Here is an 18,829-nt window from a genome sequence, read left to right as displayed (position 1 = left end):
TGAGGGAAGGAGGAGTGGGGCTTAAGATTTTGGAGTTGCCTCTTTGTCATTCTGAGGCAAAAAGAGTGGGGACATTGAGGAAAGTCTTTTTATTAGGAGAAACTTGGCTGCAATTGGGAGACGTTTTGATGCTGTCGATTGCTTTATGCTTAGACTCACCCCATGTAGCTACCTTAAAGGACAGTTCCTGGTGTCTGGCCTTCTGTTAAATCACCCCTAGTCATGGTCAAGAACACAGAGTAGGGGACAGGCATTTGACCTAGTAGTTAAGATGCCCAGATCCCATATCTGACTGCCTGGGTTCAATATTCAGCTTTGCTCCTGACTCCAGCGTGCTGACATTGCATACCCTGGGAGGCAAAAGTGAGAGCTCAAGTAGTTGGGTCATTGCCACCCACAGGGGAGACCTGACTGGAGTTCCCAGCTCTCTGCTTTGGCCCTAGCCTGGGGCTGTTGCAGGCATTTGGAGGAGAGAACCAGCAGATAGAAGCTTATTCTTTCCTTTCTCTCTCTCTCTCTCTCTCTCTCTGTTCCTCTCTTTTGCTCTTGCAAATAAATAAGTAAATAAATGTTAAAAACCCACATAAACTGTACAATTCATGCATTAGGCACAAACCTGGCCTCCACTTTATACTGGCACTGAGTGTCATGTTCCCTCCTATAGGAAAAGAGGTTTAAACAACTCCATTCCCTTCATGGTTGTCATGGGTAGTGAGATGCAGGCTGCAGTGTGGTGTCCTGGTTGGGAGTTGGGCTCATTTTACATCTTAGAGTAGCCCCTTGCTGGAAGGGGACCTTAGCCTAGGTCCTGACCTCCCTGATCCGACGTGTCCGTAGGGTTATCATGAGCCTGGGTTGAGGGAAGTACGCACAGCGGTTTGGCCTACAACTTAGTGCTCAGAGAAGGGTAGGTGATGAGTCAGTCTTGTTTGAGAGAAGTATAACATTAAGAGCAATCCTTGAAGCCAGGAAAGCAGAGTGTCCTCACTCTGTCCTTTTTCTGCTCCATGATTAGGACTCTACGCTTCAGTTCCCCTGTGCATAAATGAGGAGGAAGAGTGTGTCCCTCATAGGGTTGGAAGGAGATGCAGTGAGTGTGTGTGCGTGAGTGTGTGTGCATGAGTGAGCAGCAGGCGATTGCTGTGGTTGCTGTGCCTTGGTGTGATAGGATTATTTGGTGTGTGCTCTGTACCGGGAGGGCCCGGGTCCAGGTCTTCAGCCTCTGACTCTGTGTGTTGAGCTAAGATGATGATTCAGATCTCTTGAACAGGGGCCTAGCTGTCAGGTTGACAGCGAGACACAGCCGTGAGCAGGGAAGCCCTTCATCAAGTTGGCCTTGTCTTGGCCATCTCTCTCTGACGGGCATTCCTGGGAAAGCAGGAAACAAAGGGCCTTTCACTCCTCATGTTTCATTATCCAGAGCGCTCTGCACAAGTCTCACACCGCAGTGGCCAGCATGGCTGGCTTTATGGCAGAAATGTTTCTTTTCTAGCTGCTCTGTCAGCATCCCCAGATAAGGATTGTAAGCATCTGGTGCCCTTTCCTCCCCACTGTTGTCTTGGCAAATGTATCCAACAGCCTCTCGATTGTCTTCCCTTTCTGAAACAAACTCAAGTTCACCAACCGTGCTCTGAGCCAAGCACCCAGAACCAGATCTGCTGTTCATAAAGGGAGGAGCAGCAGAAGCGTTGTTTTCACCTCTCAGTTGTTGGCCTTGTAAAATACAAATCTGTCTCGCACAGAGCTGTGGACCTGACTCATTTTCATCCTTTTAGCCTCCTACCTAACCCTGCCTTTTTGAATAGTGTCCTGCACACCATGATATCTTGACTCCTGAGAGTGGAGTTTGTATACAATAGGGCAGTTGCTTTTAATTTAATTGACTGAATTCACCTTAGAAGCAAAAAAAGAGTGTAAAATGTTAATAGTGTGACCACTCTGATAAAAATTCTGCGCAGTGAGCAGGTGCCTTGGGGTGAGTACCTTGTGGAGGTAGGAATCTGATATCCGCCGCTTGGTCTCAGTTCCCAGATGGTGTGATGTGGCCCTCAGTACCCAGTGCCTCAGTTTGACTCCCTCCTGTCCTTACCGTACTGGCCAATGTTGAACACACTGTGTCTTACAGGGACAGCCTGGTTTGTACACATTGCTTGCATTTATTTTAACATAGAAGAACAAGAATCAGGAAGAGCGGAATGCTAACTATTTGGTCGGGGGGAGTTGGGGAGGTTATGGACTTTGTTGCTGGAACCTCGGCCCCCTTCTCTTAAGAACCCAGTTGCATATAGATCCTCTAAATGGGTTTCCCAGAAAAAAACAGTTGAAACAGTTGAGATCTAAATTACAATGGTCAAGCTGGTTTTTTCTTCCGGGCTCAACGAAGAAGTGCTAATTTTGGCAATCTCCTTGGTTTATTGCCCTTACTATAGAGTATGAGATGCACTGGGGAGATTGGGAGTGACTCCATCCATTAGCCAGATGTCGGCCGGCCTGCGGGCTGGCGGGAGTCCCTGCTGCTGCTCAGTAGCTCGCCCTTGAGGGTGTCAGCGCTACATTTCTGCGATAAGGCTCTCAAAGCCCTGCCTCGGCTCACCCCACGGCTGCCTGTTTGCCAATGTTTAAACCAGATCAAAGAACTCATCTTCCCTTACCACTGCCAGAGAATGTTTTAACTTTTCTTGCAGAGACCCAAAGAGATACATCTGCTTACCTTTCCTTTCATGTGGGAAGGGTTGAAAAGGTGCAGGGAGTTGCATTTCTTTTCTGTTTCAACTAATGTAAAAAAAAAAAAAATGCCAAATCCTTTGCAAACCAAAGTAGCCCATCGAGAACATTTGGGCCACCACAGCTGCTCCTCAAAGAGCCCCCATGACTTTGAAGCCTCACCCAGGTATTCAGAACATCCTTGGTAGTCTCCAGGACCGAGGAGCACCTAGGTCTTCCCTAGGTTGCGTGGGGAATGGTAGTTAGAATAGGAGACTGTGGCCTGGTTTAGAGCCACTTGGGCTTCTTGGACTTTCTTCCACAAAGCAAGAAACAAGAGTTTGTGTCCCCAGCTCCAAACATGTGCCATAAGGTCACCAACGCAATACTTAGAAAACCCAGAATCTCAGTGCTTTGGCTGTCTTGGAAGAGCGTGGCCTTTGATGCTCTGTGAAGTTTCAGCAATATGAATCAGACTTAACATGAATGTGAGCCATGAAATAGCAAAGTGATGCTTTTTTTCTGTGTATTATTTGGGTAGAACGAAATAAAGAGCTTTAATAGTTTTACCACTTTGAATGCTCAAATGTAGCTTCCAAAAGGCACAAAGTTATAAGTACATTTGTAATGAAATAATATATTTGAAATGGCTCAAATTCATGTTAAGTTTGAAAGTACCTAGCATAATGTTTGGGATATAAAAGACTTTTAATGACTATTAGAAGTTTTTTAAAGGTTTTTCCAACTGAAGGACCTATTTCATCCATATAGCATATAGAATTTGGTTTATGTAGAATGCTAGGAAAAGAATTTTCATTATTTTTTTGTCATTTAATTCCATTTTAGCTTTCTATTATACCCACTGACTAAAAGTTCTTTATATCATAGCATGTCATATGAAACAGACCTAAACCCAAGATACAGAATTCTCTGGTATTGCTCTAAGTTACCACACAAATTAGCTGGCCAACTGATTGACTACAAGCCTGATTTGCCAAATAATTTTCATATTAATGTTTTATTTTGCCCTCTTATTTGAACTGAGATAGGATCTGAGAATTCCCATTTATTTCACTGTCTTAAACTTTTCTGAGGATAGTTGTATGAATCTCTCTTTACAAGACTGTGACTCACTCACTAAGACTCTACCAAACATATTTAAAATCAGTATTTTCCCAAAAAAGAAATAGAATCATCAGCGTGGTAAATTCTCTTGTTCTTTGTATTTCTGATCTGATTGTTCAAGATGCCCTTGGCCCCAACTCTCCCCATGACCATTTGTTGAAGCTGTAGCCTTTCTATTTTCATTTCTCTCTTTTTTTTTTTTTTTTTTTTTTTGCCAGGCAGAGTTAGACAATGAGAGAGAGACAGAGAGAGGGTTATAGACAGTGAGAGAGAGAGACAGAGAGAAAGGTCTTCCTTCTGTTGGTTCACTCCCCTAATGGCTGTTATGGCTGATGCTGCACCAATCCAAAGCCAGGAGCCAGGTGCTCCCTCCCGGTCTCCCATGCCGGTGCAGGGACCCAAGCACTTGGGCCACCCTCCACTGCCCTCCTGGGCCACAGCAGAGAGCTGGACTAGAGGAGGAGCAACCGGGACTAGTACCCAGCACCCCAACTAGGACTAGAACCCAGGGTGCCGGCGCCTCAGGCAGAGATTTAGTCAAGCGAGCCATGGCGCCAGCCAATTTTCATTTCTTTTTTCTCATGCCTACTCCACCTGGAACCCTGAGGCTGTTGTAGTTTGCATCGCTCTTCTTCTTGGGTCATTGGTTGACCTACGCGGCAGTGCTGAAGCGCGCGCTGCGTGTCACACGCTCAGCACAGCCGAGGCCGGGGAAGGAACAAGGGAGCTCCTCGTCTCCTCCACTGCAGCTGCTGAGGTGTGCAGAGTCCCTGTCTGGCACGCCATGGTCCCTTTGGGGCTAAATGTTCAAAAAGAATCAAGTGGTGGCTGCACAGACATCTTGCTCCTCTTTTCTGGGTATCAGCAATGCCTGTACAGCCCAGCAACGTGGCCATCTGGTCATTCTGACCTCACCCCTAAGTGTCAATCAGATGATCTGCCTGGTCAGCTGCCCTGCCCCAGTCTTCATCACAAGGGAACAACTTCCATCTCAGACCCACCCCAGCCTTTAGAGGCCCCTCCGACAATAGGCAATGAAGGGCACAAGAAGTGACCTCATGTGGGTGGACGTCTGGCTGAGAAATCCTGTCTCAACAGAAGAGGGAGCTCACGGGAGAGGAAAAGCACGGACAGCTTCCTTCTAGCTCCCACACCCGTGGGCTTCATGCCTGTTGTATGCCAGGTCTCCAAAAAAGTTCATGGAAAAATGTGTACTATGAAAAAAAATTGTACAGAAATTTCAAAAAAAGTTTGCATCAAAATAAACTTATATTTTAATTCCATTTTTCCCCATGAGCATTTTGAAGTATCCCCTGAATCTGTGCCCTAGCAGGTTTTATTTCTGCTACCCAGAATTTTTTTTTAAACTCCATTAGCATTGTTTATAAAACCCAAGTTTCCAACTTCTTTGGAAAAGTCGGATACTTGGTGGTGTATGTCAGATGTGTCTGGTAAGGTTGGTGGCCGTTGCAGCCAGAATGATAGAGTTGCCATTTCCTGGAATGGGAACACCCAGGAGTGAAGCAGGTTCGTGGGGCTGGTGTGGGCCAGAGCTGTATTGGATGTGTTAGGTTTGGGATGTACGAAGTTTGGGGTGTATACTAACATCCTAGCAAGAGTGTAGAATAGGCAAGTAGACGTAAAAGTCAGGAGGTCAGGAGAGAGGTCAGGGTGAGACATAACCAGGAGTGGTGTCAGCAGAGAAGTGGTATTTATAGCCCACGAGACAAGGTGATGTCACCAAGGGAGTGATTATCTGTAAGAAAGAGTCCCCAAAGACTGAGCCCTGAGGCAGAAAAATAAGGACGAAGAGGGACAAGAGACCAAGGACAGCAAGGTAAGAGGAGACCCCGGGAGGTGCAGTGTTACAGAAGCTAAGCGAAGAAGTGCTTCAGGGAGGAAGGAGGGATCCCTCTGTGTTAGGCGCTGTGATAGGTCAGATAGGAAGGCAGCTGCAGATTGGCATCGGTTGTAGAAGGTGGAGGTCACTGGTGACTTTGGCAAGAGAACACTTGGTGGAACGGTGGAGGAGAGAGGCTGGTTGGAGCAAGTCCACAAGGAGGAGGCACGTTGGAGGCAGAAAATTCTGAGGCATCTGAGCAAAGGGATGGTGCCGGCTGGGAAGGTGGGGCCCAGAGAGGGTGGCGCTGATTGTTTTGTGAAAATGTGAGGTGTTAGAGCATGGGGTTTTTTATGGGATTGCTGTTAGGGGGAAGAGGACATTAACAGGCAGACAAATTGGGAGTAGAGGGGAACATGATAGTGATATCCTCGGGTAGGTGAAAGGGTGTGGGACCCAGCGCACAGTGGAGAGATCAGCCTCAGGTAGGAGCCTATACAGTTCATCCCTAGAAACAATGAATGGGGCCAGCTCTGTGACGTAGTAGGTTAAGCCTCCGCCTGTGACATTGGCATCCCATATGGGAGCCAATTCGAGTACCTGCTGCTCCACTTCCGATGTCACTCCCTGCTAATGGCCTGAAAGGGCAGCGGAGGGTGGCCCAAGTGCTTAGGCCCCTGCACCCCCATGGGAGACCTGGAGGAAACTCTTGGCTTCAGATCGGCCCAGCGCTGGCTGTTGTGGCTACTTGGGGAGTAAACCAGTGGATGGAAGACCTCTCTCTGTCTTTCCTTCTTTCTGTCTGTAACTCTGCCTCTCAAGTAAGTAAATAAGTCTTAAAACAACAACAATGTATGAGGCAGGGTGTGTGGGCACTGCTGCTGCTCGAGGGTGGATGCATGTTTTGGTTAAATGATGAGCAAAGTAGCAGACAAATGGCATGCTACCCTCAGAACAGCGCCCCCAGTGGCCTGACATGGTGAGTCTTTTCCTGACCTAGTTTGTGAAGAAAGGCCTGCCAGGCTTGGAGTCAGCTAGGCCCCAGTCTAGGTCTGCTCTTGAGAACTGACGTTGTTCTGATTTCCAGGCCACTCTTGGGAGTTGTTGCAAGGAAAAATTGGGTGGGCCCCTGGGGGCCGTGGTCCTTTGCTGTTGGGTAGCAGCTGTCTTCTGGCAATGGCACAAGCACTCCTGTGTGCCACAGCCCCAGCCTCACCGTCCACTCCCCATCTACATGATTGGCTGTACCCCATGGGCACTTGTGTTCGTGACTTGACTTAGAAGGTCAGTGGCTAAGAGAAGGGGATGTTTTGGTGAGAGAGGACAGGTGGCTCATTGGTTGGGGAAGGGCTTGTGTGCAGGTGAGTCGTGAGGCCTTGCTGCCGTATTTCTCAGACAAGTGTTAACAAAGCAGGACTGCCGCTCTCCCTCTGAATGCTGCTCTAAAAGGGCAGAGTGAGAATTCAGACTGTTTCCCTGTGCACTGTCTTGGGTTAGCGCCTGTTCTGCTCCGTAGTCTCCCCCGCGTGTTACCAGCTGTGTTTCCCAACTACTAAACTAGTCACGAAAATTCTATCTGATCTTTTGGTAGCATCAGGTCACAGGGATTACTTTAACGGCTAACATAAGCAGTATTATTGCTGGCTCGGGTTCAAACCGAGTCTTGTGATCTGGGTGACTCTTTTGAGATTCTATCAAGTTAAAATTAGAACACTTATTTTAAGAGATGTGTGCAAGCTGAGACCAATCCCCCTTAGTGGGTCAGAATGAATGGCTCTCAGTAGTTTAGAGACAATTGTGATGTATACTGAACTTTTTTTTTTTTTCCTGGCTGGCAGCTTGGTGGATAAATCAGGGAGTGAGTCAGGGAATCTTCTGCTTATCCTTGTTCTGGGGCGAGGTCAGCTCGGCTTTATCCTCTGACATCAGCATTTCCCTTTCTTATTTACCAGCTAACTATTTTGCCCTCGCCAACCAACTAGATTCTTACTGGTACCTGATTGTTGCCATAAGTGGAAGGGAGATTAAAGACAGAGAAGTATCCTGGGTTACCCTCCATGTAAGATGTGCCCTCAGATTCACATTCAGGCTGAAAGATTCTTTTAAGCATGAAATAATTTCTCTCTTGACTTATGATCTTGCTCTTCCTTACTTCATCTTGATGTGGTTATTTTGGATTTTCATAAGTGACAAGGATAAACTAAGATGACAGAAAATGACTTTTAGAAGCATTTCTCAAGAAACCTGATTGAGACATAAAACAATAATCATTTGAAGTCCATGTCTATCTACATGAGGTGAAACTCGGTAACAAACCAGACTGGAGCCTGAGACCTCCTGCTGTGCTCCTCTGTTCTTTGTCCGGTGTGTCATCAGGAAAGCTAACAGGGCAAGCCCTTCAAGCTCCTTTGCTTGTAACACAGTTAAAGCAACTCCTAAACCTTTATATAAGATGGTTTACATGATGTTGGGTGCAGATAGTGGCCCTTATACTCAGTGGGAGCTGTTGGTGATTTCCAGGATCACGAAATGGCAAAGTCTTTCTTAGCTTCCCTCCTGCCTTCCTAGCTGAGCCCCATTTTTCCCACTTAGCAGTCCTCCTCCCAGCTTCAAAGGCCCTTAGGCTGGCCCAAGCCTTGCATGCTCAATGACTCACCCAGGCCTGCTCTTCTCATAAAGAGCATGGCTCTAAAATTGGTTCTCCTACCGCTCCTTACGGCTGTCCATTCCCATAGAAGTTAGGTGTGTGGCAGTTAGACCACACCTATATCTGTCAGCGAGCTCCCCTTTCCTGCTGGCCAGGGAAGTCCCTGTGGGATTGCTGTATGCCCCCAGCATGTTTCTGACTTCCTGTCTGGTGCATCTCTCTGCCTTCACACACCTGAATCCTCATGAGCTGTTTCTGGCCCGCCCCTCAATAGCCTGGCTCCAGCTCATTTTTTAAGAAACTTACTCACAGCTTACATTTGAGTTCTTTTGTTGCAGACATTTGGGTAGCTGTTGGGAGGGTCCGTGATCCCTCTGCCATGCTGCCTTCCACAATTCTGCTCTCCTGTCTCGTCCCTCCATCCCTCCCCCCATCTTAGCAGCACTCAAGGAATTCCTCAAGTGCTGGAAGAAACAGCAGTTCCACCCCCATTTCTGACCCTGTAAGCCCCAAACAGGCCTGTCCAGAATCTCTCATGACTGCCAGGAAAGGACTGTGTGATGGATATGGTTTACAACTTGCTCGTGTAGAAGAGGTAAAGGAGGAGGGAGGATCCGTCTGCTGGCCACAGGTAGTAAAAGTAATTGAGCATTAAAAGGCACTCAGGAGCATGGATTCATGGAAGTGGAGCTGAAGACCTGAGCGACAGTGAAATGCAGAGTATGGACTTACTCCAGATGGCATTCCTGTTGACATTCAAAAATGAGGTCATGAGCCACGGAGGGATCTGCCAGCCTGAAGCCAGGATCGAGGGAGGTTGCACCAGGCTGGGACAGCTTAAGGCGTGTGTTCCTGCCTACTGCAGAGGACTGGGCAGTTGCAATGTGCAGGTAGATGAACCCTTGTGTCCTTCCTCCACCGGAGCACAGAGCCTCGGTCTACAGAACGAGGTCCTGGAGAGGAACTGGGGGCCCTGAAACACTGCCCAGCACAGTGCCCTCGTGGGTCACCTGCTCATCCTAAGAAGCCCCATCTAGGCCTTGTCCCACCTGTGTCCCTAGTCTGTGTGCAAACTGCATCCTCTAAGAGCAGTCTTTCTTCAGACAGTGCGAAGTTGCTTACTGTGTTAACTGTCTTTCCTGCTCTTTGCTTTCTATTGCTCTGCCCTCAGCTGTGCTGAGGGTATTGCCAGGGATTTCAGCCATACCTTTTCCACTTTCAGAATGATTGTCCATGGGCAGAGAGTTGTTCATGGATTAACAAATGCCACACATAGACAATGCCCTTATCATTGGTAGTGCCTTACAATGCGAGCCTTGTTGTAGTTAAGAGTCTTGGCTCTGGAGCCAGACTGCCTGCATGAAATCCCAGCCTTGTCACTCACCAGCCATACAATGCTTGATAGGTTACCTAACTTCTTCATACCTTGCTTTCCTCACATAGTCATTTTGGAGATTAGTTAAGGAAAACCATGCAGCTACTAACCAGTGCCTAGCACACGTGGGTTCCCATAGACAAGCACATTTGCTATTACTACTGCTTATTCACTTGTGAACTGCCAGGAGAGCAGATCAGAATGGAATAACATTTATACTATGTACAGGTACTTCAAAAAGTTCAAGGAAAATAGGATTAAAAGATTATTTTGATGCAAAACCAATTTAAATTAGGGGCCAGCATTGTAGTAAAGCCGCCACCTGCAATGTCAGCATTCCATTTGGGCACCGGGATCATGTCCCGGCTGCCCGGTTTCCTGTCCATCTCCCTGCTAATGGCCAGGGGAAAGCAGTGGAAGATGGCCCGAGTGCTTGGGCCCCTGCACCCATGTGGGAGACCAGGAAGAAGCTCCTGGGTTAGGCCTGGCCCAGCCTCAGCCTTTGCAATCATCCGGGGAATGAGCCAGCAGACGGATGGAAGATTTCTCTGTCTCCCTCTCTCTCTGTGACTCTTGCAAGTAAATAAATCTTAAAAAATTTAAATCTAGGCATAGTTTTTTCATAATGTGCATTTTCCATGAACTGTCAGGAGACTTCATGTTTTTATTAGAATTACAGTGTTATGACTGTGTACACCATTTATGTGAGGTCTAGGCCAGTCATGGGTTGAGACTTAGCGGTCAGTGAATTCACAAGGAGCAGGTGGGTGCTATGGCTGCGGACAGGGGAGGGGCTCAGGAGGAGTGAACATCTGGGAAGGCGGAGGAGTACGTGCTTCTGCTGAGGGCTTCGTTCTCGTTTTAGGCATGAGGACTGATACTGCTAGGAAGAGGCAGCGCCTGCCCACCCCGACCCCCAACACATACACACAGGCGTTGGACCTCTGCCTCGGGTCCCTCCACCACCGTCAGGACATTTGTTGAAGGCAGTTCCCTGAGCCCTGCCCATCTTTCCCAGACGTTGCCCAGGCCCTATACCTGCACAGAGCTGCCTCTGAACATCCCTCCCGCATTTCTTACTTTAGAATCCCCTTAGCCCTTCCAGTCGGCACTGGCCTGCTCGCCCTGCCTCGGAGCCTTGCGTGTGCTAGTACACTTACTGCTATGTAGATGGCCCGTCCCACTGTTTGGACAGAAGCATTTTGGGCCGCACACTGAGCATAGTGCCTGATGCATGGCAGTTGCTCATTTGATTGCCCTATCTTGGCACACATTTGGTCATTACGATTTCTGTCCTTTAAAGGATTAAAATTGAGTGTGTGTGTGTGTGAGTGAAGTCTATGTGTATAAAGAGAAAGCTTGAGGTGTCAGGTATCCCCTTCATTTTCAGAGGAAACACTCTGGAATAATCAGTCACCCTTAAAAAGCAGGAACTTTACAAGTAGAGCCTGTTTTTCTCACATATTTTTGGAGTGGCAGCATCGCTGGAGTGGGAGCCCAGCCCGAGAGGCAGGCAAAACTGTGCCAAATCCCATCTCTGACACTTAATAGTGGTGTGGCTTTGGATAGCTCAGTCTCAGCACCTCAATTAACACACCAGTGAACCTATTTTGTAGGAATATTATTATTCCCAATCATGTACTTAAAGAATTTAGGCTCCAAATATAGGAAACGCTCAGCTAATGACAGCTGTTTATCAAGTCCATAACATTTTTTACAAAATAAACTTTAGGATACGAAAGATTACATGAATTTTGATTGGCATATCATACTCCAATTCTTTGGTTGCCTTTAGGATAATCCACTAACATCTAATGCTGAGCGGGGTACTCAGGGATCTGTCCCTGTTTTCCTTTCTTTCCCTCCTCAAAACTTCCTCTCTGGCTCTGAGGATACTTGGTTAATCTCACAGATGCTCACCTCATATCTGCCACTCCCTGTCTGGAATTCCCTTTATTTTCACCAACTCCCCATCTGCTGTGCAAGCTTAAAGTCAACCCCACCATCTCGGCCCCTGTCCTGCCACTCTGCCGCTGAATTCCTGAGTAAATAACATGTTACTATTTGTTTTTATAGGCATAGATTTTTTCCCCCTAGCCAGAGGAGGACCAGCTTAACTCTTACTCTTTTAAAGATATTATTTATTTTGAAATATAGTGAGAGTGGGCATGTGGCACAGCGAGTTAAGCCACCTCTTGGTACCTCTGCATCCTATATTGGAGCACCTGGTTCATACCCCAGCTACTCCACTTCTGATCTAGCTTCTTCCTGATGCACCTGGGAGGCAGCAAACAATGCCCCATGTGAAACCAAGATGGAGTTCCAGGCTACTGACTTTGGCCTAGCCCAGCCCTAGCTGTTGTAGACATTTGGAAAGTAAACCAGCAGATGGAAGATCGCAATCTCTCTCTCCCTCCCACTCCCTCTTTTCCCCTTTCTCTGTGTCACTCTGCCTTTCAAAGTGATGTTAAATATACAACGTGTATACAGAAGAGTATAATTGAAACACACATGCAGTTTTATAACCCAACATTCAAGTTAGGAAGTGGGCCAGCAGTACCTTCAAAGCTCCCATTTGTCCATTCCAATCACAGCTTCCCCTTCCCCTGGAGGCAACCTGAATCATGAAATTTATATTGATTTTTTTTAATTTTTTTAAATTTATTTGACAGGTAGAGTTACAGACAATAAGAGAGAAAGGTCTTCCTTCTGTTGGTTCACTCCCCAAATAGCTGCTATGGCCAGTGCACTGTGCTGATCTGAAGCCAGGAGCCAGGCTTCTTCCTGGTTTCCCATGCGGATGCAGGGGCCCAAGCACTTGGGCCATCCTCCACTGCCCTCCTGGGCCACAGCAGAGAGCTGGCCTGGAAGAGGAGCAACCGGGACTAGAACCTGGTACCCATATGGGACACTGGAGCCACAGGCGGAGGATTAATCAAGTGAGCCAAGGCACCAGCTCCTATATTGATTATTGTCTAATCCTTAAATAGTACCTTCTGTTGTGTTTTGTTTTGCCTTTTTGGAAGTGGAGTCAAATGTATCTGATTCTATTTGGCTTATTTTTTGTCAACATAAGTATGTTGAGAACTCATCTGTTTTCTGCCTGATAGCTACAGCTATAGTTCATCCATTCATACTGCTATATTCTTTGTATTCCATTGTATGAATATACCACATGTGTTTTATTTTTTAACAAATAGAATGGATATATGAGGGGCGTCTTCAAAAAATTCATTAAAAATGCATGTTTTGAAAAAGCTATATATAGATTTCAAAACTTTTTTGCACGGAAACATCTTTAATTGTATTTTTTTAAAAGATTCATTTATTTACTTGAAAGTCACAATTAGAGGCAGTGGCAGAGAGAAGTCATCATGCACTGGTTCATTCCCCAAATGGCCACAACGGCTGGAGCTGAGCCAATCTGAAGCCAAGAGCCAGGAGCTTCTTCCAGGTCTCCCACGCAGGTGGCAGGGGCCCAAGGACTTGGGCCATCTTCCACTGCTTTCCCAGGCCATAGCAGAGAGCTGGATCAGACGTAGAGCAGCCTGGACCCAAACTGGTGCCCATATGAGATACCGGCACTATAGGCGGTGGCTTTGCCCACTATGCCACAGTGCCAGCCTCTTTAATTGTATTTTTCTTCGAATTTTTTGAAGTATCTCTCATATAACTCTAAAATCTGCATGCTATTTGACAGTCAGCAAGTATTTCGTTATGTGTTGGTGGGTTGGCTAGGATAGCTGTGATCTCTCAGCCAAGTCTGGAGCCAGGCCACAGATTTGAACCAGCTGTTCCAGGTTTCTCTCTCTCCTGGAACCAGCAGGCTGCCCAGAACATGCTCTTCTGCTGGTAGGAATTGTAATTTCTCAGAAAAGGTGGACAGAAATACCCAATGCCTCTGAAAGGTACATTGTCACTTCTACCCCCATTCCATTGGCCAAATCAAGCCATCATGACCTTGTGCAACAGAGTGTACTCCCCTGTGGAGGCTGGGAGGCATGTGCCGATGCTTAGCAGTATGTCCAGTTAGCATATGGACATTGGGTTGTTTCTAGTTTATAACGATTTCGAACAGTGTTGCTGCTGTGAACATTTTTATTCTCCCCTCTGTTGCGCATGCAGTTTCTAGAGTACACATTCAGAAGCTCAGCTCTGCTGGGTTGTAGCGCGTGAACGCCTCAACTTTACTAGGTAATACTAAGTGTGTTCTTGGTGCTTGTGCCTTTCCTGTCCATGATGGATTCGTGTTTGGTTGTGTGTATTTAACACAAATTGAAGAATTTTAAAAGGAACCGTCTCTCGGTTTTCTTTCCCAACTGCAGGATGGGTGCTATGGAACAAAATGTTGTCTATCTTTTTTTTTTTTTTTGTCAGTGCTCAGAATCCACTAATCGTTTCAACTTTTGTGTTCACTTGGCAGGTTTGGTGCAAATGCCAAAGTTGTGCATTTCCTGGGGCAAACTAAACCATGGAACTATACTTACGATACCAAAACAAAAAGTGTCAGAAGTGAGGGCCATGATCCCACCATGACTCATCCACAGTTTCTCAACGTGTGGTGGGACATCTTCACCACCAGTGTTGTACCTCTGCTTCAACAATTTGGCCTTGTCCAAGATACCTGCTCATACCAACATGTGGTAGGTTCTGGGTTTTATCTCTCTCAGATAATTGTGCATTTTTAAAAACTCAGTATATTAATACAGATGGGAAGTTTTTAGTGCTATTTTAAGCAGAGATAAGATGTTGTGGAAAGAAAACAATGACCATCTTAGAGGGAAGAAATATTACCACCAAAAAAAGTAGTAGGAATAGATTGTGTGGCAAATGTCAGTAGACCTCAGAGCATTAGAAAAGCTTTTAGAGTTTCTTATATGCTTCCATATGTTGTACCTAAAAACTCCTTATTCCACTGTCCTAAGAAGCATCCTAAAGCAGATGTCTGTAGAAACAGACTGCCACATTACACCTTTTAGAATCTACAATTTTATGTTTGTCATCCTCTTGGAAAGTATGTTTTCAGTTACAATCACAATAACATACAGTAAGTACTTTTCTAGGGCTATTTTTATTTTCTATTTGTTTTGCTATGACTATAGTATTGCAAATCAAATTTTGCAGGAGAGGTGACATGTTATCATATAGAGAACCTGTTTAACATCTTTTCTGACTTTAAAGGTTCTTCCCTGAGATTTGTTTTTAGAAGAATTGGAAGAGGATGAGGAATTAAGTTGCTATGGAGCACATTAAGATATAAAAGAATATAACTGAGTGGGTGGATTATAATTCTTCTCTTTTCTATGATACTGATTTGAGCCCTTTTACTTATCAGCATTTGTACCAAAATATACAAAGGAGAAAGGGAGAAATAACTAACACGTCCATTTTTCCTACCCTAAGTGCTTTGTATGGATCATGAAATAATACTTGTACAGTATTTGAAACAGTACCTGGCACACAGTAAGTGCTTAGTGAAACTTAGCTCTACCTTTATTGCTAACAGCCTTATAGATAAGATGAGGCTTACAGAGTAGTGAGTAGCGGAATTGGGGCTCAAATTCAGGTCTGAAAGACTGCTATCCTTATGAAAATGTGACATGGACATTACAGCCTTAAATGAAGTGTAGCACTTTTAATGGCAGAGGGAGTTAGACCTCAGATGCTGAACTGTTTTCAGCTAGATCCACTAAGCTTGGCTTAACCTTTGGGAAAGTTCATGATAAATGCACAGCCCTACATTGTAAGCAGATGAATCTGGAAGAGCCTTTCTTTATCCTTCCTGTTGCAAGTAGAAGGCAGAGGCAGGACTGAGCCAATGGGAGAACTTCCTCATGTTTCCTTGCCTATAATACACCCCTATACCAAATCCCTTGCAGTTCAGTGTATTTAAATACATACGCACACACCTATGTTTAAATACATATGGCAACACAAACAGGTCATCAAAAATTGTTCACCACCTTCTGTGAAAATCTATACCTATTTGTATTCATTCACCTTTTTCTTTGCTAAGATTCCCAGTATCTTCTCACCTTAGAGCTTTTTGGAGAGTAGCGTTGCTATTCGTTTACTGTGCATTGGAAACTTCACACAATGAGCATCAGATTTAATAAAGCATAGGTTTGCTCTGCTGGCTGCACATATATCCTCCTCCTTCCCTAACACAAAGGCTGAGAATCAGGAACCCAGGAAGTTCCTGGAATTAAAACAGTTGCTCAAAACTAAGCAGATTAACAGAAGCTACTAGATGCTACTTGGTAACCCAGATGAAAGCTTGAGCAGGCAGAAGATTTTGGTGCATAGTCTCAGACCATGCAGCTTTCCTCTATAATGTGACAACTCGTATATGTGTTGCGGCTCTCTGGTTAGGTTCTTTCAGAAGCATAGCATCAGAAATATCATTTTGTTTAAGTTCTCAACCTTTCTGAGCCCACACAGATTTGAGAATTTACCGTGAGACTTGTCTTCCTTTGTCCATTCACCTTACACTTTCTAATGAACTGTTTGCAGCTCTCAGACTTGGTCTATACACTGGCTTTCTCTTGTGGCTTCTGTAGAAAGGTATGCAGAGCTTAAACATTAACCCTAATTACTTTGTTCTCCCAATGTTTTCACTGAGTCCAGAAGTCCTCATTTTGTTAGGAAAAAAAAAAAAAACAACCATATGATCCTTGTATTTTTGTGCTTTTTGTTTATTTCATGTGATGCTTTTCAGTTTTTGCTATTTTGCATGATAATTCATCCTGGCTTTCCTCACCTTGCATTGATCGCTGTAAAATGGTCTGATGTTCAGCTCTCAAGACCTTCTGATTATGTTCTGCTTTCCAGGAAGATGTCTCAGGAGCCGTATCACACTTGTCCCTTGGGGAGACCCCGGCCACCACACAACCTTTTGTGTCCTCAGAAGAACGGAAAGAGCGATGGGAACAGGGCCAGGCTGATTACATGGGAGCAGATTCCTTTGACAACATCAAGAAGAAACTTGACACTTACCTCCAGTAGCACTGGACACACCCACTTCACAGGCACTTGTTTCTGATACTTAGCATCTAGAGCTGGGTTGAGAAAAGTCTGTTACAGCTGCTAGAGGCTTTCACTAAAACTCATCAGATGAAGGGTTTCTGTAGAGCGAGAACTGGGCAAAAGTTGTGAGGTAGCAGTTCTGTTGTATGGACAGTGTTCTGCTTGGACAGTGTTCTGCTTTTCAACACTTGACTGACTTAGCTGTTTCACGAACTTTCACTTAGGCAGACTGCCAATTATACATGGTAAAGGCAATATATATCGATATAAATATATATTGATATATCAAACTATTAAGATGGCTATATCAATTCTTTGGGGGAAAAGTACAGAGCCAGGTTCCCAGTCAGTTTCCCTTCCAGACAGCACATGGCATCCGGTCCCCTGCTTGCTTGCTTGCTTGCTTGCACCCTTCACTAGACCTGCATTGTAGAATTGCCCAGAGGCTATCAGAGTAAAGACAGCCTATAATAACACTGCTGAGTGACTCATAGCAACAATGGCATCAGCAGCTGGCGCGAACCCATTTCATTGCCTAGCCTGTGTCTGAAGATGTTCACCAGTGTTCTGTGTACAGTGAGGAGGCAGCATGCGGAAATGCTTTTGTTCAGTTCTGTATATTTGAAAATAGTGTGTTCTCTGATGGTTACCTGCAACGGCACCCTGTATGAAAAATAAAGACTCACTGCCATATCCTGATTGTTTAATTAGATTAAGAACACACACACACACACACACACACTTGGCAAAAATCTAATAGGAAACTTCATAGTGTATAAATGATGTCATATTTCTAAACAGTATAAAGCTGGACACTGGGATATATGCTTAAACATTATCTGAGATTTAAATCTAATGTTCTCCAGTGATAGTGATGGATTTGACAGGAGAAAGTGAAATCAAATTAATCTGTTACCCACACTCCATTTCCATATTCACTGGGATTTCAGATATTTATAAAGTCATCAAAGGTTCATTGTCAGTCTTGGAACGTACTCAGAAACCTTTCAGTGAAAGTACTAGACTACTAGAACTTTTTTCTGTGATTCAAAGTGATAAAATGATGAAGTATTATTAAATTTACAGATGATTCTAGATTGCAAGAGATGGTAAACTGGAGCAGGGTAGGATACAAACTGTTGTTCTGAAACTAAAGTGAGTACTCAGATATGATTCTGTTAAAGGACTCAGTAGGAAAGACTACAAAGTTTTGCTTGGGCATCTGCCGTGGCTTTTATAACCCCAGCCTTCAGTCACCCTTTGTAGTGTCTACAGTAATATTCTGCTGGTCATCTCTATTTAATATGGATGTCAGTGAATACAAAGGGATACGGAGACTTGGAGACAAGACTGGCTGGAGGCTGCATTAAAGGCTGGCTATAGGAGTTCAAGAAGAACCTGAGGACCTACCTAAAATGAAATATTAAATAAGTGATTTCGAAAGATAAAAGCGATTTGGACTGGTAGAGAGAATGAGTTAGTGTGCCTTCATGTAGGTGAAGCATTTAGCAAAGATTTAAATACATCCATGTGTCAGCTGCTGTTGCACAAAGACCTCCCAAGATTATGTGAGCTACTCAGAAACCTGGCTTCTGGATCACTGCTTGAGAGGAACAGGAACCCAGTCTTTAAAGTACATGACCTTACTTTTGTACCCATGGAATATACAATCCAAATAAAGTATATTAGAAGAGATAAGGTTCAAAGCTTTTTTTCTTTAACTGAGAAACTATTTAAAAGCATCAAATTTTGGGAGGAAATCAAACTCTGAATTTTTAATATTTACTACACTTTGGTGCTCATGTGAAAATATTAAAAGCTATCTCTTCATTGAAAATAAAGCATGTAATATGCATAAAGATGTCAAGTTATATGGCTAGAAAGTCACTGAACTGTGTTAACAATTTATTTTCCTTCTTTTAAAGGCTATGTCTTCATTAAGGTGAAGTTATTAACTTTTCCAGGCAAAGCTGCACAATTACCCTGTAAAATCTTTTCCAGGGAGCCCAAAGTAAGAGTTACTTAGTAAGAGAAATAAAAAGGCAGCAACTCAAATTAGAGGATATGAATGGGAGGTAACTGTAACCTTACCTAATCCCTTGTGAACAATGGT

General features: G+C 44.8%; 1 protein-coding gene across 2 annotated transcripts in view; it reads left to right on the top strand.

The window, feature by feature from the left end:
- The window catches only part of GYG1 (glycogenin 1), a 35,203-nt gene extending 17,855 nt beyond the window's left edge, over positions 1-17,348 (top strand). The window contains 2 exon segments of one of the 2 annotated variants that reach the window (NM_001082241.1): positions 14,114-14,333; positions 16,522-17,348. In NM_001082241.1, the coding sequence (NP_001075710.1) occupies positions 14,114-14,333; positions 16,522-16,695 (394 nt within the window). In that variant the 3' untranslated portion in view covers positions 16,696-17,348. 2 annotated transcript variants of the gene reach the window in all.
- Positions 17,349-18,829: the final 1,481 nt, after the last annotated feature.

Source organism: Oryctolagus cuniculus, chromosome 4, assembly GCF_051225735.1.
Source record: "Oryctolagus cuniculus isolate XC-2025 breed Fujian yellow rabbit chromosome 4, ASM5122573v1, whole genome shotgun sequence".
Taxonomy (NCBI): Eukaryota; Metazoa; Chordata; class Mammalia; order Lagomorpha; family Leporidae; genus Oryctolagus; species Oryctolagus cuniculus.
Note: the sequence above shows the minus strand (reverse complement) of the source record. Positions and strands in the feature narration are given on the sequence as shown.